Genomic DNA, 23,588 nt, shown 5'->3' with positions numbered 1-23,588 from the left:
CAAAATCTAACCCTTCTTAGTATCTCCACTTCAACCATTCTGACCTCTTCTCACCTGAGATACTGAAAAGACTGATCCCTTCTCACCCCAACCCTGACCTATAATCTGTTCTCAGTACAGAAACCAGAGTGAGCACATTAAAACCTGCATGAGTGGAAAGAGATCAGTGAGTTCTCTTAAGGCAGGGGGCAGAGGCCGAGATGAACTACAGGAAGATGAGCTACACCAGGAATGTTCTGCGTGACAGGACTGTCCTACAGCTCAACTGTGGTGGTGTGGTGGTTTCATAGGTAAGTACAACCGTCAAAACTCACAGAATTGCATATGTATTTTTTTGGCTGTGCTGCATGGCTTGCAGGAGCTTAGTTCCCTGACCAGGGACAGAACCTAGGCCCGGCAGTGAGAGCCACTGGACCGCCAGAGAATTCCCTTGTATACTTTAAATGGGTGGGTCTGTATTTATTATATCTCAATAAAAATTTTATTTAAAAGAAATCACAATAGAGCATGGCTACTCAAACTCCTCCAATGGCTTCCCAATACACATAGAACAAAAGTCAACATCTCAGTCCAACAACACTCTCCCCATTGCCTCTCCGACTGCTCCTACTTTCTCTGCCGCACTTGTTTCCTCCAGCCACACTGGCCTCCTCATGGCTTTGCAGACATACTTGCATGTCCCCACTTGAGGATCTTATGCTTGATTTTGCCTCTGGCTATGATGCTCATCCCCCTAATGACGGAATGGCTCATACCCTCACTTCCTTTTAAGTTGTGTTTTTTTTTTTCCTTTTAAGTTTTTAATTTTACTAATTTATCTTGTTTATCATGTCTCTTCCACTGGAGTGTAGGCATGGTTTCTTGTTTTGTTTTAGCCCGTTCTGTTCACTGCTGTATCATTAGTACCTGGCACATGTAGGTGCTCAATATTTAAGTAAATTAACAAATTATCCCTAATGCCAACTCTGGGTTTGGTGATCACATCTTACTGACTAAAAAAGAAAAATAATAATAGAAATCAAACTTATGGTTATCAAAGGGGAGAGGGAGGGAAGGGGGAACAAATTAGAAGTATGGGATTAACAGACACAAAATACTATATGTAAAACAGATAAGAAACTAGGATTTACTGTATAGCACAGGGAATTATATTCAATATCTTGTCATATCCTATAATGGAATATAATCTGAAAAAATTACATGTGTGTATATATGTGTATATATACGGCTGAATTACTTTGCTGTACACATGAACCTAACACAATATTGTAAATCAACTATACTTCAATTAAAAAAAACTCATGGATAAAAAAATTAACTTATTTTTTATCTGACATGCTTTTATTCAGTAAGATAATTAAAAGTCTATTTTATCAAATCATGAAATATTTTATGATTACAGTCAATCCTCCACTTATTTCAACTTATAAAATGATTAATATTTTCTATTTCCTATTAACAATACATAAATGTAAACTTGGATAATAAATGTTAGCTTTCAACTTAAAAAAAAAAAGAACTATTATAGACCTACCAAATCATAAACGTATGTTATCAAATTCCAAAGGAGGACTTTAACCATCACTGTTGAGCAAGCTCCTGATCTTGCTGAATTCCAACAAAATTCCCAGCACAGACATTTTTACTTTGTCTTCATTCTTATTTAGATAACTATGTTTACAACATTCTTTAAAAGAGCGTAAGTATGGTACAACTTTCCTTAAACCCAAACTCACACCATTATGTGCTCCAATCTCAGAAAAGATTCCCTTTCCTTTGTGTCTAATCTTCTACCTTCTTGCCTGTAATTTGGGGAATCAAAATCAAAATTGGGCATTTTGAATTGTAAGTATACATAAAAGAAAAAATGAAAATATAAGAAAACCTCATTATTAGAGGAGATGGGAAGAATAAGAGATTCAAACCAGTAGAGATATCAATACTGATCTTTTATATTTAAATTCTCATGCATTTTGATTAGAATATAAAAATAAAACCTAAATTTAGTATATTTTCTATTTCTACAGGCAAAATTAAATAATCTCTCTTTCCAGGGATTCAAATCACCAAAAGTCTGGTCTAAAGTTTATTTCTACTAACTGACCTACACCAAACTATAGCAATATAAAGATGACTGGATAATAAAAATGGCAGGGGGCATGAGAAGAAAGAACAGCTCTCTATTAACTCCTAGTTAACTAAAAATAAATTCATTATTGCCTTTTCAAATTCAATACTTTTCTTTTTCCAAGTAGAACAACATAGTTATTCAACAAATACACTGAGTTCCTACTATGTGCCAGGCACAGTTCTAGACACTTGGAATACATTCACAGAACAAAACAGATTAAAATTCCCTCCTTCATAAACCTTTCATTTAACACAAACTTTAGATGTGCATTTTATGGGTGATGGAGGAGCATGCACCACATAGGGATGTGAGTTAAAAGAAGTCTAACGCTCTAACTTTACCTGCAAGGAAACCAGAGGTCAGAAAAGACACCTAGTTTACTTAAGGTCAGAGACTGATCTTCAAATGCCTAGTAGCCCAAATGCCACCCCAATATACTTAAATAGTTCAAATTAAAGGCTAAAAAGTTCAACATAATCATTAAAATGTCAAATTGTGGGAAATATTTGAAAAATAAAATCGAATACTTACAGTACTATGAAAAACAACACTGTGTCCCTTCCCTAAACTTTCTATATGAGCTGAGAGGTTAAAGCATATGGCTCGATGTCTTATCGCATCCAGTGTTTGTGCATCGAAGAAATCATGTGGTCGTGCTAAAAGTCAATATAAAAGAGGTAAAGAATATTTAGAAAAATATAACAGTCTCCCAGCAGCCATATTAGTAGTCCATTTTCCACAAAAATATGTAATAAGTAAAAAAGACTGAAACAACGAATAAGTACCTATCCAGTGTTTAAATGCAAGATCTTCTTTGCTTTCAAAACATAGAACCTAGCTAACAAGGTAAGGATATACAAAAGCAGAACTCCAACCAGTGAGTAAGTGTGGGTTAATTCTGCCCCTTGGTGTGTGAGGTTCTAGCCTCCAACCGCATGACTGCATATTTCAGCTACTATCTTTTTCATATAATTTTATATTTTACTCCAGCATCTCTCCTGAGCAGCAGTCCTACATTTTCAACAATCTGATAAATGTCTCCATCTGTGCACTACACACAGATCTCATTCACCTCAGCCAAACATGAAATACATTTCATGAACATTTTACATTAATATGTAATCAAAAATTTTTCCAGATTTGACACAGTGGTCATATTATTTTGGAATTTTTGACAAGCATTTTCTTGATTAAGAATAACTCTTCTAGGGCTTCCCTGATGGCGCAGTGGTTGGGAGTCTGCCTGCCGATGCAGGGGACGCGGGTTCGTGCCCCGGTTAGGGAGAATCCCACATGCCGCGGAGCGGCTGGGCCCGTGAGCCATGGCCGCTAAGCCTGCGCGTCCAGAGCCTGTGCTCCGCAACGGGAGAGGCCACAGCAGTGAGAGGCCCGTGTACCGCAAAAAAAAAAAAAAAAAGTAAATTTTACCGCCAATAAAAGAAATGGCTTGATTTCCTGGTACAGCATACTCTGAATTACATGTATGCTGATTTACCACACTATTCTGACTTACCACTATGTGGACTGAAATTATCTCTACTATTCATGGAGTTCACTGTACATCTACACAAATCTAACAGCTGGCATACTCAATAAAACAACATGAATAGCTCTTTCCTCATTGGATTTTTTGCTCAAAAGGAAATAAACAAAACGCCAGCTAGTGATAAACTAACAGAACCCACAAGACTAAGAATGCAATGACAATGGGAAATCAGTTAAAAAAAATTAAAAAAAATTTAAAAAGAGAGATTTATGGGAGAGAAAAAAGTCATGATTTTACATAAAGCTGAGAAACAAATCCCCTTCCTATTTTGATCTGTTGCTACTAGGGGGAAAAATGTATACTTTCTCCATGCTCTCCAAATATGTTTTTTCCTGAGAAGGATAAGCACTTAGAGAAAATAACAATAACTCACCCCTCTAAATCATTCAAATATATCACTCCTCACTCAAGATTCAAACACAGAAGTCATCACTTGAATTAAATTCAGAATAATAAAAGCTCCCATATTTCAGATTCTATGCATTCAGACCTTAACCATGTTATGTCCACTATTAAAGTGTCAGGAATGCTCAACTAAAATAACAGTCTCCAAACCAGGTGTGTGTCATGATCCAATAGAGTGGGGAAGAAAATAATATCACTTCTGGATTTTTTTCATCTCTGTTTTTCAGTATTCCTTCTTGGTAATTATAATGCACACTAGCAGTGTTACCTATATATACTGTATAAATACACAAGTTAAGATTGGGTGCCCAACCATTTTTTTAATGAGCTGTATAATGAAATACCTTTGAAGACAACAAAAATAGAGACTCTTAGCCTGCGGTTCAAAAGTATACAATCATCTAATTATGTTCTATCCTAAATATCAAGGATACATCGCATAATTTGATGAGTAAGCCCATAACCATTGTACATGTGTGTCACAGCAAGACTGTTAAGTAGAGACACAGACTACACAGAGCTTCGCTATTCACACACACCACTTCGGAGCAGACAGGTTACTTAACTTTTACTTGATTTTTATGTTTAACATTCAGATTTTCTAAAATATTGTCAGAAATACCAACACTGCCATAATTGGTCTTAATTTAGAAGAGAATCAAAGTAGCCCTCAAAATCTAATTACAGAGCTTGGATTCTAAGGCCACATATACTGACATTCCCTTAGCTACTAGAGGTAAAACATACATCACTGAATTCTCACAGTGAAAGACCAAGATCCTATCTGTTCATTACTGTTAACAAAAACAGATAAGCAGAGTTGAAGAATGGTAAAAACTGAATTTGCATGAAAGCCCAAGACAAAAACAAAACCATCTAATACACACTGATTTTCAGTGAGACACTTACGTAATGAGCGTCGTCTTTTGTTCTTTAATTTCCTCCTTTTGTTCATTCCAGCTTTAGAAGGAGATTCTTCTTTGGCCTTTGGCTGGCTAGAAACTTTTGAGGAGTTCTGCTGACTGAAGTGTGTGGGTACATGGCGAGCTAGCCCTCCCTGAGAAGCAAAGCTGGCATTGCAGCCACCAACAACACACTAAATAAAAAAATTTAAAAAAATGTCAGGGATGCTGTATAGGATAGAAGCAAAATATGAACGAGTGAATATTTCATATTTTCAGAAGTAAATCAGTAACACTACAGAACTAATTCCAGAAAGGATCTATGAGGGACTAGTACAACCCTTTCACTTTATAGGTTGCACAAAATACAGATTAACCAGTGACAGAGCCTGGAAACTTTCATGACTCCTTAGTTTACTGCTCTTCCCACCATGTGCAAGACAAAAATAGTGGAATCTTCTTCCCAGAAAAACCTGGAGGTTAATCACTTTTCTAAGAGGAGCAGTAAGTTCTTTTCACATCAAAGAATAAGATAATCGAACAATTACTGGGATTCCTGGATTTTCAAAGTTATTTTTATTTTAAGATATATGCTATTTCAGGGAGTTCCCCAGTGGCCTAGTGGTTATGATTCCAGGCTTTCACCAAGTTCAATCCCTGGTCAGGGAACTGAGATCCCACAAGCCACGGAGCCGCAAGAAAAAAAAAAAAAAAGATATATGCTACTTCAAAACCTTCATCAGGCTCCCAACTGCTCTACACTGTTTTAACAGACAAGAAAGAAATACAATAATACTGACTTTTAAACTACTGGATCTAGTCGCTCAGAGAAGACAACTTGTATGCTCAGGGTTGGTCTTATGCAACCCTCTATAAGTTCCATTAAATACTGCCTCCTCAGCCTTCTGTACTTGCAAGACTGAGAAAACAAGAGGTCAACTTAACTACCCAAGTCACCTGGCAGATCTGCTATTCCAACAATGAATGCAGAATGTTTGGATATCACTAAAATTACAATGCTCAAATTAGCTACAGTGCAAGTGTGTGATTTCTAGTTAGATCTTAGAAAATAGTATTTGCAGGTCTTCTAACAAATGAATGTTACTAATTAAAACAAACATTTTCCAAAACGATCCCCAAATTAGTGAGTTATTAAAGTTGCTTAGTTTCTGACTTGAAAACAAAACTACAAGTACGCAAATTTGCCACGTATGCTACTAAATGTATCCATCACATTATTCCCAGGTGGTTCAACTTAATTACATTTTTCTAGATAATACCACAAAAAAATCCACATGCTTCCAGGCTCTTTCTTTCAATCTAGGTACCGTACCTCTACCATTTTAAACTTCTAAAAACACACTACAACCCTCTCTTAGTTGAGATTATAACTTTATTCACAAAATCTCTCTAAATCTGCCCATGTGAAAGGGAGCTCATCCTCTTTTGAGGACATCCTCACACTTTCAGAGCATAATTAGATAATTTATCCTAACTCATCTTTTCCATGCATTTTGAAGGCAGGAACATACTTTCATGAATATATATATATATTACCAGAAGCATCTTGCAAATCACAGGTATTTCTAAATACACTGGCTTATAGATTCTGACAAAAACCAATGCTAGCTAAGACATTTCACAGCAAAATCCTTATATAGTGCCATTAATAATTATTCTATTTATTTCAATATACAAGAGACATGTTATGGGCTCTAACTGTACTCAGAATTGCTAACAAAAGGTTAAGAGGCAGAGGAATGACTCAAGATTTTAGTTCAAATACTTATCTATTCTATATTCAGTACTATGTAAGATGCTAGAAGTATAAGGATGATTAAGACACAGTTCTTGCCCTGAAAGTGCTTACATGTGATCAGCAAGACATACATACAAAGCAACAACTTCAAAGGACTATAGTCAGGGGTAAGGCACAGAGTGTTATGGGAACCCTGAAAAGAAGCAATTAGCCATATTCAGTGCTTACCAATTCATTTAATTCTTACAATCCTATCAATAGTGTGGTCCTCAGATAGCCTACATCAAGAACGTTCAGCTACAGATTCTGACCATGAGAAGTTTAGCATCTAACGGATGCTGAATTCTTAGAATTTAAAAACTTACTACACGTATTTTGAGTACCAGAAAAGAATAATGGTTTTTAAAGCTTCTGTCTTCTATAGATTACCACATTGCCATAGAACACCACAGTCTACTACAGAAGCCACTAGCCAGATGCTGCTACTTAACATTTTAAATAAGGCTACTATAAGAAACTGAACTTTTATTTTTATTTAATTTTATTAATTTTGTTGAGGTGAATTTCACATAACATAGCATTTTAAAGTATACAATTCAGTGGTATTCAGTGTATTCACAATGTATAAACAAATACAAGGTTATACAAGGATAGCTCCACATCCTTGCCCAGACTTGTTATTTTCCATTTATTTTATTAAAACCATCCTAGTGAGTATGAAGTGTTATCTCATCGTGGTTTTTATTTGTATTTCCTTAATAATTTTTAATTTAAAACCTGATATTCAGTTTAACTACTGAAAAAGTTTTAAATATGTTTGGAAAACTTGAGTGTGTGAATCTACTTCTCCAACTGCAAATTTTATGAAATCTAAATACAGATGAAGATGGGGGTGGTGTTAAGAGTTTGGGATTAACATATACACACTACTATATATAAAACAGATAAACAACAAAGCCTACTGTGTAGCAAGAGAACTATATTTAATATCTTGTAATAACCAATAATGGAAAATAATCTGAAAAAGAATATATATACATTTTATATATATGTATGTATAACTGAATCACTTAGCTGTACACTTGTAGCTAACACAACACTGTAAATTAACAATACTTCGATTTTTAAAAAATGGTTAGAAAAATAAATTAAATAAAGATGAATTGTTTAGCACCTGAATTAAGGGTGATGAAGTAGAATTGCCCTAATGGGTTAGTTTTGCACTGTCCAATACATTTTAGTCATTAGACACATACAGCTACTGAGCACTTAAATTGTGGCTAGTCTGAATTAAAAAGTGTTGTTAAGTATAAAATACACACCAAATTTGGAAGATTTAGTACCAAAAAAGCAGAACATCTTATTAATTATACTGTATATTGATAAGGTGCTGAAATGATATAATCAGTTAAGTCAAAGATATTACTTAAATTATTTTCACTTTTTTCAATTATTTTTAACACAGCACTGGAAAATTTTAAACAACACATTTGGGTCACACATATTTCCATTCTACAGTACTGCCATAGACTAAGCCATGCAGTACTTATTTTTCTTTTCAATTTTAGATGTCATCCCTGTATTTCCTAACACCTATCCTAAAAACATACTTTAGGGCTTCCCTGGTGGTGCAGTGGTTAAGAATCTGCCTGCCAATGCGGGGGACACAGGTTCAAGCCCTGGTCCAGGAAGATCCCACATGCCACAGAGCAGCTAAGCCCGTGCACCTCAACTACTGAGCTTGCGCTCTAGAGCCCGCGAGCCACAGCTACTGAGCCTGCGCTCTACAGCCCGTGAGCCACAACTACTGAAACCCGTGCGCCTAGAGCCCGTGCTCTGCAACAAGAGAAGCCACCGCAATGAGAAGCCCGCACACCACAATGAAGAGTAGCCCCCGCTCACCGCAACTAGAGAAAGCCCACGTACAGCAACGAAGACCCAACGCAGCCAAAAATAATAAATAAATTTTTAAAAATAAATAAAAACATACTTTGAATAAGCATAATTTGTGTCCCATGTGTCAGATACTTCAAGGAATACGATATAAATAAAATAGTCTTTGCCCTTGGATTCCCAGTTTAGTACTGGTTATTCAAAAAAATTTGTTGAGAAACTCCACATTTCAAATTTTAGAACTGCTTGCTACGTGACTACAGTTAAAGCAGCAATGATAATAACAGTTCTGGTCCAAGTCCTCAGGTTTAAATTGAAAGGGATTTTGTGATATGAATCCACCCAGGATTATCCTTAATTACAAGGGCCCAAATAGGCTAACAGATTCATTTTGTCCTGGGTTCCTTCAAAACTACAAAGAATAAGCCCTGGTAGTATCTAGAAGTGAGAGAGTAAATATCACAAATTTATTTTAATCAGCAATGATTCAATGCTCAGGACATAAAATCAATAATGAGAATTCTAACAGAAAATTGTTTTATCTTTGATTTTGATTATTCATCAGTCAAGAATAAAAAACAAATCTAAAAAAGAAAATATAGAAAGTACAATGAGAATTTAGAATGAGAGAAAAAGAGTACTTTTTTTTTTTTTTTTTACGGTACGCGGGCCTCTCACTGTTGTGGCCTCTCCCGTTGCGGAGCACAGGCTCCGGACGCGCAGGCTCAGCAGCCATGGCTCACGGGCCCAGCCGCTGCGCGGCATGTGGGATCTTCCCAGGCCGGGGCACGAACCTGTGTCCCCTTTATCGGCAGGCAGACTCTCAACCACTGCGCCACCACGGAAGCCCCAAAAGAGTACTTTTAATGAAAAGAAATACAACAGAATCACACACCTTTCACTAAAACACAAATTCTTTTACCCTAACAGAGAAAGTAATTTTAAGCACCATCTAATCAATATTCCACTCATTTAGTGTTTATCCCAGAGAACAAGGTGAGAGACAAATCTGCTGCCTCAAATGGTCTTAGTGCCTTCACTCCCCTTAACACAAGCATCTCACAGTGCTGAGTGATTTTACTGTTCAAATATTCAATGTTTCACCCACACATACAACAATGACTACGGAACTCAAGCTACCACACATGGTGCTCTGGTTTAAAAAAAAAAAAAAAAAAAAGCCTGTTTCAACAATCAGTGAAAAAACTGGTTGTTGGACATTGAGTGTTTTAAATGTTCTGTCTCCCAAATCCACTGAAACATTCAATATGTCAGCTACTCTTGTGGGCAAGGAGCTGTTATAAAATTTGAAACGTGGAATGACAGTTTTTTCAAACAGATTTGTTCGAATGAAGCAACACTAAGACTTTCTTTGCTAGTACAAAGACTGTCTTATTCATACTCATATTCCCGTTAAGTAGTATGAAAATCTACAAGGGGCGACTGAAACATAGAGCAGAAAACACCAGTTTCACAGAAGATATGGTAGTATTTATTAGCAGGTAATCTAAAGGAAAACAAAAATTCCAGGTAGAAACGCTGGTTTCCTAGTTTTGACAAATGTACCACAGAATGTGAGATGATAAGATCGGGGGAAAAAAACTGGGTGAAGGTACATTGGTACCCTCTGTACCATCTTTGCAACCTTTCTGTAATTCTAAAATCTTTCCAAAACAAAAAGCTTTTAAGATTCTCAGGTAGAAAGCACAGCCTATACAAAACCACAATGAGGGCAAAATGTGACCCATTTGAGATCTACAAGTAATATAGTATGGCTGGAACACAATTTCCTATGAAGGTAAAAGTAAGGGATTGAATGAGAGTAGAGAAGCAGGTAAGTATCAGATATGATATTATGCATCATGCTAAGAAATAGATTTTAATTTAGAGAGGAGTTATCAAGGATTTCAAATAGTAATAACTAAGTGAACCTTAGAAGAACTGGGAATAACAGAGTGAGAAGTAGTAATAATATTCAAAATACCCTGAGAGGCAAGCAAATCGATAGGATTTGCTAATGCATGGGGCGGTGGGGCAGTATAGGAAAAGTTAAGAGAAGAATCAAGACTATTTCAGGGCTCTTAAAGTCAGGGTAACTGGATGGAAGATCTTAGTATTTACTGAGTCTAAAACAGAACCATGTTTGAAATGGAAAACCAAGATTTTGTACATGTTAAGTTCAAAATGCCCTATTAGACATCCAAGCTGAATATTCTATTCTGGAATCCAAGAGGGAAAGTCAGGGCTAGAGGTAATCTGGGAGTAATCAGAATATACACAGTATTTAAAACCAAAGGACTATGGGGCTTCCCTAGTGGCGCAGTGGTTGAGAGTCCGCCTGCCGATGCAGGGGACACGGGTTTGTGCCCCGGTCCGGGAAGATCCCACATGCCGTGGAGCGGCTGGGCCCGTGAGCCATGGCCGCTGAGCCTGTCCCCTGCATCGGCAGGCGGACTCTCAACCACTGCTGCCACCAGGGAAGCCCTAGGGTGAGAATTTTTGACAGCACTCTCCAACATTTAGAAGTGAGGCAGAACAGAGGTCAGCAAAGCAGACTGGGAAGAAGCAGCCACTGAGTCTGGGTGGGGATGAACAACAGGCAAGTGTGATATCAAGGAGGCCCAGAGAAGAAAGAGTAAAAACAAGATCCCATATGCAACATGCACATAGTAAACACAGCATACATCTTTCTTCCCCTGTGCCTTTTTCCCTCCTTTCAACGAGCACTGAATTGGTAACCTCATTTACCAGAGAAATATTGCTTAGTTATCAGCTTTTATAACTAACAAAGTTCACCTAGTGTTATAATAAGCGGTATTTCTCTTACAGGTCCCCCCATAAGAGAAATATCTTGTAAACAGAAGTTCTTAAGCCTGGGTACACACCCAAATCACCAGAAAGATTTCTTTAAATATAGCAATGACAGGCAGCACATCCCAGAGATTCTAATTTAATTGGTCATGGGTGCAACTCAGGCACCAGAATTTGAATACCAAGTGGCACAGCTCATATAGTAAAAAAAGAACTACCTCTTGATTCTTACCAGATTTCCAAATAATGAGATCCCTACCACTCTCAACAGTGACCAATCGGTTTTTCATTTCTGGAGGGGAGAGGAATCACCTTTTGTTTTTCAGTATCATCACGTTCACTGCAGCTATTTTCCTTATTTTACTCAAACTGTACCATCTTTGGTCAGTGGGAGCCTGCTAAAAACTGTCTGCCGAGGCTAGGGAACATGAGAGCTTCAAATACACAGACACACAGAGACATACACACAGAGAATTAAAGCTAGAACAGGGTGCTTTAAGCTTTGTGTTATTACAGAGAATGTCTGTTGAAAAGCAAAAGATTCTCACAAAAAAATATATATATACACATATATATAATTTAAAAAGATACATAATAAATATATATATAATTTTTAAATGTATTTTATACATATATCTGTGAGGTGATGGATGTATTAATTAACTAGATGGAGGGAATACTTTCACAATTGACTAATGCATATCAAATCATCACGACGTATACTTTAAGTATCTTACAATTTTATTTGTCAATTATACCTCAAAAATGCTGGGGGGAAAAAGCAGAAGATTTTTTAAATTATCAGTATCGACTAACATTATAAAACAGGTTACAAAGGAACTGAAGAAGGAAATTATTGCATCACCCATCGCAGTGAATGATGTATTATTAGCATCACTATGTCCTGTAAAAATTACCAGAATTTGCCTGTGTGCACAACTGTAAGCCACCCACAGGAATAAAGATATGATAGTTTAAGTCTGGTTTGATAAAATTTCTTTTTTCTTCATCGACAATTTAGGCTACGTTCTTGATTTCAAAACACCTAAAAAGACTGTCTATTTCATGTATAAGGCCTGAAAGAAAATCTGAGTTTTTCAAGCAATACTCTATCACAATAAGAAGTCACTCAGCTGTGTCACTATTATGAACGAAGCCAATCATGTTGAGCTGCTGGAGACTAGCTGCTGAGGAAAACTTACAATAAATTCATTAACCCATGACAACTAAGTGACGACAAGTACTGTGTTCAAAGTAAACAGAAATACTAGAGTAGGGGAGAAACATGTAGGAAGAAAAAAAAACTATGGAGCCTATCTGAAAAGTTCAACTATGTAATTTCTAACATACTATACAAATTTGTCCAGACAAGCCACTGCCACACTGGCAAAAAAGGAAATCAAAACGATCACCAAACATGCTATGTATGACTAATTTTTATTTTCTTCAGTTAAGTAAAATATTTCTGAGCATGGTGAGTTGAAGCCAATTAGCCATGATAAAGCTTAATACCAAATGACTAAGAAAAATCAAAATCACACTTAAAAAAAAGAAGACCAGAGAATAGTTGAAAGAATTCCAAAATCCTAGTCCTATAAACACATGTAATGTTTTCCAAACCTTTAATAATAAAAGGTTTCACTACGTTAAACAAAATGGCAGCAGCAACTCCCCTTCACACAAACTCTAAATGCACATACAAAGCAAGGGTGTATACACAAGACAAAGAGAATATGGGGAGAGGCCGGGGCAGAAGGTGCTTATCTAGGAATAATCTTTGCACTTTAATTATAAAAGATAAACATTATTAAAAGAAAAAACTATATTTACATTTTAGGAGTATGTTTGATTTTACAAAACTAAAATTTCATAACGAGCTGACATGATCAATTATTTTCATATGACATTAACTTCTTCTCAAGCACAAAACAACAAGTTTAAGAAACATCAAATGTAACTTAAACATAAATGAAACATCCATGACTTTCATTTATTTCCCATGTCAACTCAATTAGGTCTTACAGGCTTCCAGTTTCTAGCCTTTGCCATTACCAACACTCCAATGGACTTTTACCATCTGAATCTTTAGACAGTTGCTCCAGAAGCCACATGAGCAAAAACTGATAAATATATAAAAATCTGTATTAGATGAGCATCAAAATGATAGTCATGTATGATAAGCCAAAGAATAACATACAGCTTCCCTGGTGGCGCAGTGGTTAAGAATCCACCTGCCAGTGCAGGGGACACATGTTCGAGCCCTGGTCCGGGAAGATCCCACATGCCGCGGAGCAACTAAGTCCGTGCGCCACAACTAGTAAGCTTGCACTCTAGAGCCTGCAAGCCACAACTACTGAGCCCTCGTGCCACAACTACTGAAGCCCGTGTGCCTAGAGCCCATGCTCTGCAAGTAGAGAAGCCACCACAATGAGAAGCCTGCGCACTGCAACGAAGAGTAGCCCCCGCTCGCCGCAACTAGGGAAAACCCACGTGCAGCAACAGAGACCCAATGCAGCCAAAAATTAAATAAATTTATTTAAAAAAAAAGAATAACATAATACATGAGTCATTCTGTAGACAGATGATTGACTGACTGATAGAATAAAGAGTAGAAAGCGCTGAAAGTAGAATGTCAACTTATAAACTTAGATGGTAAGAGAGAAAAAAACTCATTTTGTAACCCTCATAGTAATAAATGATTCAGGCAAGAAACATTAATGGATACTAAAACTAGTTCTAATGGGGAACAATATATTCATATAGTTCAAAGTATCTCTCCAAAAATTAATCATTAATTGTAAAGGGACAAATAAGTTTATGGTAGAGAACCTGGCAAATTCCACCTTAACCAAGTGATGCTAGGTAATTTCATCCATGATGGAACAAACTCTCATCAAGTGTCCCCTGAAGTGATACTGTGACAATTTTATTCTATTTTCACCAAAAATGCATAAACTGAATCTGATCACATCAAACAACCCCCAAGTGGGCAACATACTACAAAATAAAATGTTTATACTTTTTAAAAATATTAGTGCTATAAAAGATAAAGACAGGCTGAGGAAACTGTAAGTTTTAAGGAGTCATGAAAACTAAATGTAATGCATGATCCTCAACTGGATTCTAAACCAAGGGGGGAGAAAAACGGCTATGAAGGACATTATTGGGACAATTAGTGAAATCTGAATAGCTGATGGCATCAATGTTAAATTTCTGGAACTTGGTAACTGTACTAAGGTTATGTAAATGAACGTCCTTGCTCTTAGGAAATAACACACACTGAAGTATCTAGGGATACGGCTCCTCTTAAATGGTTCCCCCAAAATAGTGTGCACGCGTGTGCGTGTGTGTGTGTATGTAGGAAAAAAGAGAGGAAAGAAGAGAGAGAGATGGGGGGAGGGAGACAGATGGAGAGATGGATGATGTACTGCTGGATGGAAAGATACAGAGAAAGAAAATGTGGCAAAATGTTAACTGGTGAATCTGGCTGAAGGGTATACAGGAGTTCTTTACCCATACATGTGTGAGAGAGAAATATATGGGAGTTCTTGTATCTTTTCTGCAAGTTGAAATTTTTCAAAATTAAAAGTTTAAAAAATCTGTGTTTTAGAAAAAGTACCATAAAAAGTCAAGAAAAAGGTCAAAATGGGGAAAATATTTAATTCCTATCACAGGAGGGAAATTTTTTCCTACTTTATAAAAAAGAATAATGAGCTCAAAAAGGATTTCCATTCTAAAAATACAAAATAATTAATACAGAGGAAAAATGATGTGAATACATAGAAAAGTATTTATACTGTATTTACACTGTATGTGTCTGCACTGTATATAAGTAGAAATGTGTTACCATATACCGGCAGATTGGTAAAGATAGAATAACAAGCCTCAAGGTTGTTGAGAAACAGGCACTATATTATACACTGCTGGTTAGAATACAAATTGGTACGTTTTTCTGTAGGGGGAATAATACCTTTCAAAAGCAAGCCTAGACATATACCCTTTGACTGAACAAAATAGCTTCTAGGAATTTATATTAGCTCACAAAAGTAGTTTATAAAAATGTGTTAACTGATTATATTGTGGAAAACTGGACCAACAAAATCCATCAAGGAATGATTAAATAAAATATGGTAAACTATTACATAGAAAGATCACACAACCACTAAAAAGTTAATTTATTGACATGAAATGATGTCCAATACAAAACTAAAATGGTAGGCTAGGGAATTCCTGGTCCAGAAACTAAGATACAGCAAGTCAAGCAACATGACCCCCCCCCAAAAAAAAAAAAGGTACAATACACGTAGGTGCAAAATGATCCCATTTATTTCTTTACTTTGTACATATATGTTAAGAAGTCAAATATCATAGATAGTTAGATTATAGTTCCACTACCTTCTTATTTAAGCTTGTCAATGTCAAATTTTTTAATATGAAGCAAGCATAACCTTTATAACACACTTATTTCCATGTGACAGAGTGGAGGAAGAAGAGCGAGTCTACTAGGAACTAAGGAAAAGCTTTGCTGGCTGTGAACTCCCAACATCTGTCGTAGCCAGGCAACACTAGGCACTATACTAGCCCTTCCTTTCCCTATCCCTCCATCCCTTTTATTTATTCAGGCTTCATTCTAAAGAATTAACAACTTTAAATGTTTTCAGTAAAGACAGTGTGCATTTTAAAAAATTTCTCTTCAAGATGATTCTATCAATTATCCCACACACAAACCATCCAACCACAAAGCAGCCACACCGATGCTGTTTAAGATATGAACACAACTGAACTCTCTGGCAAGTGCTTGAAGCCTATGGTAAAAATAAAAGACAAAAAATACAATGCAAACTCCTTATAATAATCAGATTCCAGACTAGAAGGTAATAAGAGATAAGAACAGTAATGCAAAGAAAACATTTTGCAACCAATTACTTTTATACTTAATTTCTAGAGAGTCCAAGCTCACTAGTCAGAAATTTTTTTTACATATTTTCAAATTGCCACCATATAGTATCGCTAAATATATGAAACTACATGTGATTCCCTAAATAGTCCACTCATTCTTTAATGCTTCCTTTTCTTTCTTTCAAAAGTACATATTTCTGTAATTAGTGGTGAGTTGCACAAACCTGTGAATACACTAAAAACTACTTAATTATACACTTGGTAAGTTTTATGATATGTAAATTTTTATTTTTATTTTTTTTGCGGTACGCGGGCCTCTCACTGTTGTGGCCTCTCCCGTTGCGGAGCACAGGCTCCGGACGCGCAGGCTCAGCGGCCATGGCTCACGGGCCCAGCCGCTCCGCGGCATGTGGGATCTTCCTGGACTGGGGCACGAACCCGTGTCCCCTGTATCGGCAGGCGGACTCTCAACCACTGCGCCACGAGGGAAGCCCCTGTAAATTATATTACACACACACACACACACACACACACACACACACTTCTGAAATGACCTCCCTATTACCATGAGACAAAACTCTTAGCTCTGTTACGATCCTCCTCATCTTCATATACTGAGGGTTGGCAAAGAATTTTTAAATAGAATGTAAGAAGCACTAACCATAAAAGTGATAAATTAGATTTCATTAAAACTAAAAACTGTTCTTCAAAAGATCTCATTAGGAAAGGTGAGAAGGATAACCAAAGACAGACTGGAAGAAGGCATTTACAATATACATATCTGACAAAGGACTTGTATCCAAAATATATACAAAACTTTATATAATAATAAAAGACAAATCATTCAATAAAATAATAGAGAAGGGCTTGAATAGGCACTTCATCCAAAAAAGGAAATTCAAATAGCCAAAAGCCCATGAAAATGTGTGCAACATATCATTACTCACCAGGGAAATACAAATTAAAGCCACAATGGGATACCCCTACACAGACACCAGAATGGCTAAAATTAACAAGATGGCAAATACCAAACTACAGAGCAACTAAAACTCTCATTCACTGCTGGTGGTAATGTAAAGTGATATGACCAATCTGAAAAAGAGTTTGTAGTTGCTAAAGCTAAATATGCCATATTCTATGACCCAGTAATTCCACTCCTAACGATACAACGAAGAGAAATGAAATGAGTACATGTGTGCCATCAGAAGACATGTAGACAGTGTGTTTAGGACAGCTTGATTAATAACAGCCAAAGACTAGAAAACCATGAGCAGAAGAATGGATAAACTATGGTTTATTGGACACTGGAATGCTACACAGCAGTTTTTTTTAATGACTGATACCTACAAGGACAAATCTCACCGCTATTTTGTTCAGTGAAAAAAAGCCAGACACAAAAGTTCATACAACTAAGCCAGGATGATAGAAATCGTAACATGGCCTGGGGGAAGGAGTAGAGGATGGAGGGGGATAGACTGGGAAGGGACACTGAGTATTTTTACTGAAAATATTCTTCATCAGAATGGTAGTTACACAGGTGCATACAAACATACGAAACAAACCTGTAAAGTGCTGAACACTTAAGTGTACTTTAAATACTTTATTGTACATTATATCATGTTACAACTAAAAAAATTTTTTTCAAAGGGACTTGCCTCAAGCATCATCACCTCATCACCTCCTCTCTATAGCCAACTCCCACTCACCTCCTACTACTGTTTTCCAGCCCCATTCATCACTAATTCATGTTTCCAGAGAACCTTTTGAAGGTCACTATAGTGACCTATAGTGACATTTCACTACTTAAATCTACTTATATCTGTATAAACCTAAAGATGTAAGTTCCCTGATGGGCAGAGGCCTGCCTTTCCTACTCACCTTGCTTCCCAAATGCCTAGCACGTTGCCATGTACTACAGACATCAAAAAATGTTTTTTTGATTCAAATGGTTCCTATGATTTATAGAACAATGCCTCACTAAATCACACTCCTTAACTTCTGCCTTTTAAAGACATTTTCTTCCCCCCTCTCCAATGGGAATCTTCTCTAGTTTCTAAAAAGAGATCTGGGGGGGGGAATCCATTTGTACAAGCTGTGAAATTAACCTGAACATCATAATCAACCAGCAACAGAATTGCTGCCTTAAAGAAAAATATATGGAAATAAAACGAGAAATGAAATGATTCTTTTACTTTAACAACAATAATCTCTTACATTTACTAGCTATATACTGTACAACTCTATGAGGTAACTATTATTACCAGTTATGTGTTAGATGGGAAGTTCAAAAAACTGTCCCAGGTCACGTACTTCAGGGCCAGGATCTGTAGTATGACTATAGGGAAGACTAGGGGGTTAACATTATAGGACCCACATGCCAACAGAAGGCTCCATGAGACTATTTTAAAAAGAACAAAAGAAAAGAAATCCAAATGGTTAAACATATGAAAAGATGCCCTACTTCATCAATAATAAAGGAAAAGCAAAACTACATCAGGGGAGCGAATTCCCTAACGGTCCAGTGGTTAGGACCTGGCACTTCCACTGAATGGGCCTGGGTTTTGATCCCTGATCAGGGAACTAAGATCCTGAAAGCTATGAGGCGCGGCCAAAAAATAAAAATAAAAAACTACATCAGGATGCAATTTCTCATCTATTAGATGGGCAAAAACACAAAAGTTTGACAACACCCTCTTAGCAAAGCTGTGAAGAAGGCAGACACTCTAACATTGCTGATGAGGACACAACCCCTAGAGAGGGCAGTTTGGCAGTATTTATCAAAATTACCAATGCTTATATAGCCTTTGATCCAACCACTCACATTATTTTGGGAATTTCTCCTACATATACAATTACACATGTACAAGATGACATATGTTCAAAGATTTATCACTGCAGTACTATTTGCAACAGGAAAAGACTAAAAACAACCCAAGTATCTATACAAGTTTGCTTAAATAAACTGCTACAGCAACAAAATGGAATACTGTAAAACTGTTTAAAAAGAGAATATTGTCTATGAACAGATATGAAAAGATCTCTACTAGAAAGTATGTTACAAAAGCAAGGTACACATACATACAATAAAAATGTTAATAACGGGAAATTTGGTATAGGACATACAGTAACTCTGCAATCTTTGTAATATTTCTATAAATCTAAAACTGCTCTAAAATAAAAAGCTTATAAAAAATAAGATACAGACAGTATATAGTTTATTAGATTTTGTGTAAAAGGAAGGAGAATGATCTTATATATGTATCTGCTTGTAGTTTCATAAAGAATTCACTACTAAGAACAATGGTTATATATTCGGGGGAGCGAAAATAAGGAATAAGAAAGGGAGCAAGATTTCTCAATTAAATGTTTTCTTTATAATTTTTTAAATTGTTAATGATTGTCTTTTCCAAAAAAATTAAGTAATTTTTAAAAAAATAACTCTACAAGAATAATCTCCTTCTCTAACGAAACCCAAGGGAAGTTTCTGGCACAGTATTTATATACCAGCAGATACTGTGTTAACTTATGAAACTTCTTTAAATACAAACTTTTAACCTCTATGGTATACACTTTCCATAATTACAAACCAAAATATTTTAACTTTTAATGAGGATAAAAGGAAAAATGGTCTTTACAGAAAATTGCTCTTTGTACAGGATTTCCCCAAATACATCTATTTGACTCGGTAATTTATGACTGAGCTCAGTAGCATGACCTCAAAACTGAGTGAAAAGAATCAAATCCCTTCATGTTCTACAATTTCATTTTTTCATATAATAATCAGTACTGTTTGCTAATAAAAAGGTTCAAACCTATGACAGTGAGAAAATATAATTAGAGCACGAGGTATTAACCACAACCAAGCAATTTTAAAGACATACATTCAAGTCACTGATCTGCACACTAGCTGTTTTCAAGACCCTACCTTCACAGTGACTTTTTTCTGGTCTTCAAATTTTTAAAAATTAGATTAAATTATCTTTACCTTCATCTATTTTATAAATTCCATGCATCTATGGGAATGTTAAAACAAATGGTTCTTTAAAAAACTTTTAGAACGGCAAAAGTATGCCCATTAAAAAACGTGTTAACTTGAAGTGAAGAAAAAACTCACATACACTTACTTACCTTAAAAGGTTTGTCTCCACTGTGTGTCAGCATATGCCTCTGTAACCAACTCTGACTGGTTGACGGAGTGTTATATACTTTACAACCTTTCCATAAGCAAACAAATACCTGTTAAAAGAAGAGCCATAATTGTTTTCATCACTTATTTCAACAAGGACTTTTATTCCTTGTAAATTCAAATAAACATGTTGGAAGTCTTCAATTCACAGAGACATTTATTGTACAAGTCAATCAAAATGCTTACTGTAGATAAACTTCCTGAACTTCCAGAATGAGAGGCATAGTTTTAACCCTTCCCCATTAAGGCTGCTGTCCATTCCCTCAATAAGGAACTGATACACCAATCCCAAAGTGCCATTCAGAAGGAAATATACAAAATATTAACAATATAGCCCTAGGAACTAGAACCATGGACCATTATTTACATTTTTTGTATTTACTGCATGAGGGAACAAGCATGTATTAATTGTAAATATCAGAAATATATTAAGGTATAAAGAAACAATGAAAATAAATCAAAACAGTCAATTGGTGGACACTCATTCAAAGAATGAGTAAACAAATTATCCAATTACAGTCTTTCTGCTCTTGATTTCCTATTCTCAAATGTATACTAACACTACTTATGTTTATATTGTTCTACTTATTAAAAATGATTTCCAATTATCTTGCTTATGAAGCAAAATCTAATATAGAATGTTAAAATTAATATAGCTGCAAAAGCAATGTCATGAGATACTTCTATCATCATAATAGATCCACATTCTTGGGTTCAGGCAACCGAGTGTGACTGGGTTAACAACTAACAACATAATCTTTTTCCTACCATTGAGGTATCAATTTTTTGACCGATTCTACTTTTATCAAACTGAACACTGAAAACTGCTCCCCATCATCAGTAAAAGAAGTACGAATCTACTGTAACCGCTACCTTCAAAAACCATATATAGGCTCTGTTCTTTTCTAAGGTTATAACAATTATAGATAGAGCCACACTCTGAAGATTATAATGTACTGCATATAGAACAGAACAAAGCTACACACAGGACTGAGGAAACAATCATTAAACAGTAAGTGTAAAATAAAATTTTTTATAAGTCTAGAAAAACAGTCTAAAGTAAATGAGATCAATTTTTACTCAAAATCATTTTACAAGACAACACTGCTGCTGCTGTTTGATACGCTTAAAGAATGTTAGCGCACATCTCGATTCTACAACAGATTTGCTGGTTTCTTTTAGTTAAGCAGATATTGTAAGTCATAACATTTCCTCCTTGGTACTTAAAATTCCTGACCCTAATACATGTTTATAAAATTATTCCTAAAGTTACCAGAATTAAAAGCTACTTTTTAAATGAATGTAGACAAAATTTTCTTTAGGTAAACTGTAAAACCCACTGCAAAGTAATACAATGCAACCTGTAAAAGTCTAACAAGCATGCATAAGGAAAATTCCATTACTATTAGTAAAGTGAGATCAGTCAGATATACTCAAATACAGAGCCAGTAAGCAGCATAATTTACATGCTCAAAGGGAGCGAAAGAAAGCCTACTTTTACTAATTAGATTCCTTCTGCAGTAAAATGATACAAAAAGATTTTATGTTAAAGAAGAGAGACACAATCTAAAGTCAGGAAGGGGTTTGAATGGATGATCTCATGGTTCCTTTAAGCTCTTAGGAAAAAACTAGCTCAGTTTTTCACAAAATGTGAACATGTAAAAGGGAAGCAAATGTCTTTGATATTTATTTTGTCTCAAATCAGTCTGCTCTTTCAAGATCTGTCTAAAATGAAGGCTATAATTTTGTATCCCATAATTTTTAGCCACATTAAATGTGCTAACATTTTCAATTTCCTCTGTTAAAAGGTATTTAATAAACAGAGGACAAAATATTCGATAAACTGTCCAAATACAAGAATAAAATATTTCTCATTTCTTGCAAAAGATATGACCAACTTCATGTTGTGTTCAGGAGATACCAGATTGGCAATCAAAACACAAAGTAACCTCCTAAGATTGATTCCACTTCCTAGTAGCATTCGGATTTAACCATGAGAGTCTAAAAATATCACTTTAAATAACATAGAGGTAACTCATTCGAGTCTTTGAATAATAATATCCTATTATCGCCCCTCCTCAAAATCTCCCTCTGGCCCTCTTCTCTCAAACACACCAAAGAACATATACAAAAGTGAACTTAATAAAATGACACATGTAAAATCACCCCTGCAACAAGAAACAAACAGATTTCTTTCTGGCAACTGCTTTTAAAGTAAGAAATAGTTAAGACAGAAAAAAAACAGAACACTAATGGATCTTACGGAACCACTGAAATCCTACAAGATTAAGTTCCCTGCCTACCAAGACTTACGTGTATATTAAGAGGACACAGGGGTTTGAAATTTGATTAGTAAAACAGCTCAGCCTCGTTCCTGAAATCCAGTCATGCACAGAAGTACGAGCCGAAGAACACAATTCTATTTTACTTAACAAAAAAGGTTAAATTTTTCTTGCTTTTTATTTTTTTTTTTATAAATTTATTTATTTATGTTTGGCTGCGTTGGGTCTTCATTGCTGCGTGCGGGCTTTCTCTAATTGCGGTGAGCAGGGGCTACTCTTCGTTGCGGTGCGCAGGCTTCTCATTGCTGTGGCTTCTCTTGTTGCAGAGTACGGGCTCTAGGCACATGGGCTCAGTAGTTGTGGCACACAGGCTTAGTTGCTCCCCGGGATGTGGGATCTTCCCGGACCGGGGCTCGAACCTGTGTGTCCTACACTGGCAGCCAGATTCTTAACCACTGCGCCACCAGGGAAGTCCCTGTTTTTATTTTTTAAATACAAGAAAGTACTCTCATGATTCTTTTTTAAAAAGGTATATTCATAAAAGGTGTTTAAATGGTAAGTTCCTTTAATGTAGAATTAAGTATCCACCCACTTTGAAAGGGTCAGGAAAACCTAAACTCCACCTGATTTCATCCTTCAAATATAAAGTCCACATGACATGGCAACACAAACAGCTTACTGGAAAGTAAAGAAGTTTCTAAGCTGTTATATGACAGTTTTGTTTTTCCCAGGGCAAAGATTAGAGTGGGATGAGAAAAAGAACAGGAATTAATA

The 23,588-nt window shown here is 36.0% G+C and overlaps 1 protein-coding gene across 1 annotated transcript in view; it reads right to left on the bottom strand.

The window, feature by feature from the left end:
* The window catches only part of AEBP2 (AE binding protein 2), a 57,356-nt gene that overhangs the window by 10,266 nt on the left and 23,502 nt on the right, over positions 1 to 23,588 (bottom strand). Inside the window, exons 3-5 of the mRNA XM_082665598.1 lie at positions 20,475 to 20,582; positions 4,992 to 5,178; positions 2,663 to 2,787 (exon numbers count right to left, since the gene is read on the bottom strand). Of these exons, the coding sequence (XP_082521724.1) occupies positions 2,663 to 2,787; positions 4,992 to 5,178; positions 20,475 to 20,582 (420 nt within the window). The remainder of the gene's footprint in view (positions 1 to 2,662; positions 2,788 to 4,991; positions 5,179 to 20,474; positions 20,583 to 23,588) is intronic.

The sequence above is a fragment of the Grampus griseus genome (assembly GCF_964374135.1).
Source record: "Grampus griseus genome assembly, chromosome: 11".
NCBI lineage: Eukaryota > Metazoa > Chordata > Mammalia > Artiodactyla > Delphinidae > Grampus > Grampus griseus.
This window is presented reverse-complemented; position numbering and strand designations above follow the sequence as displayed.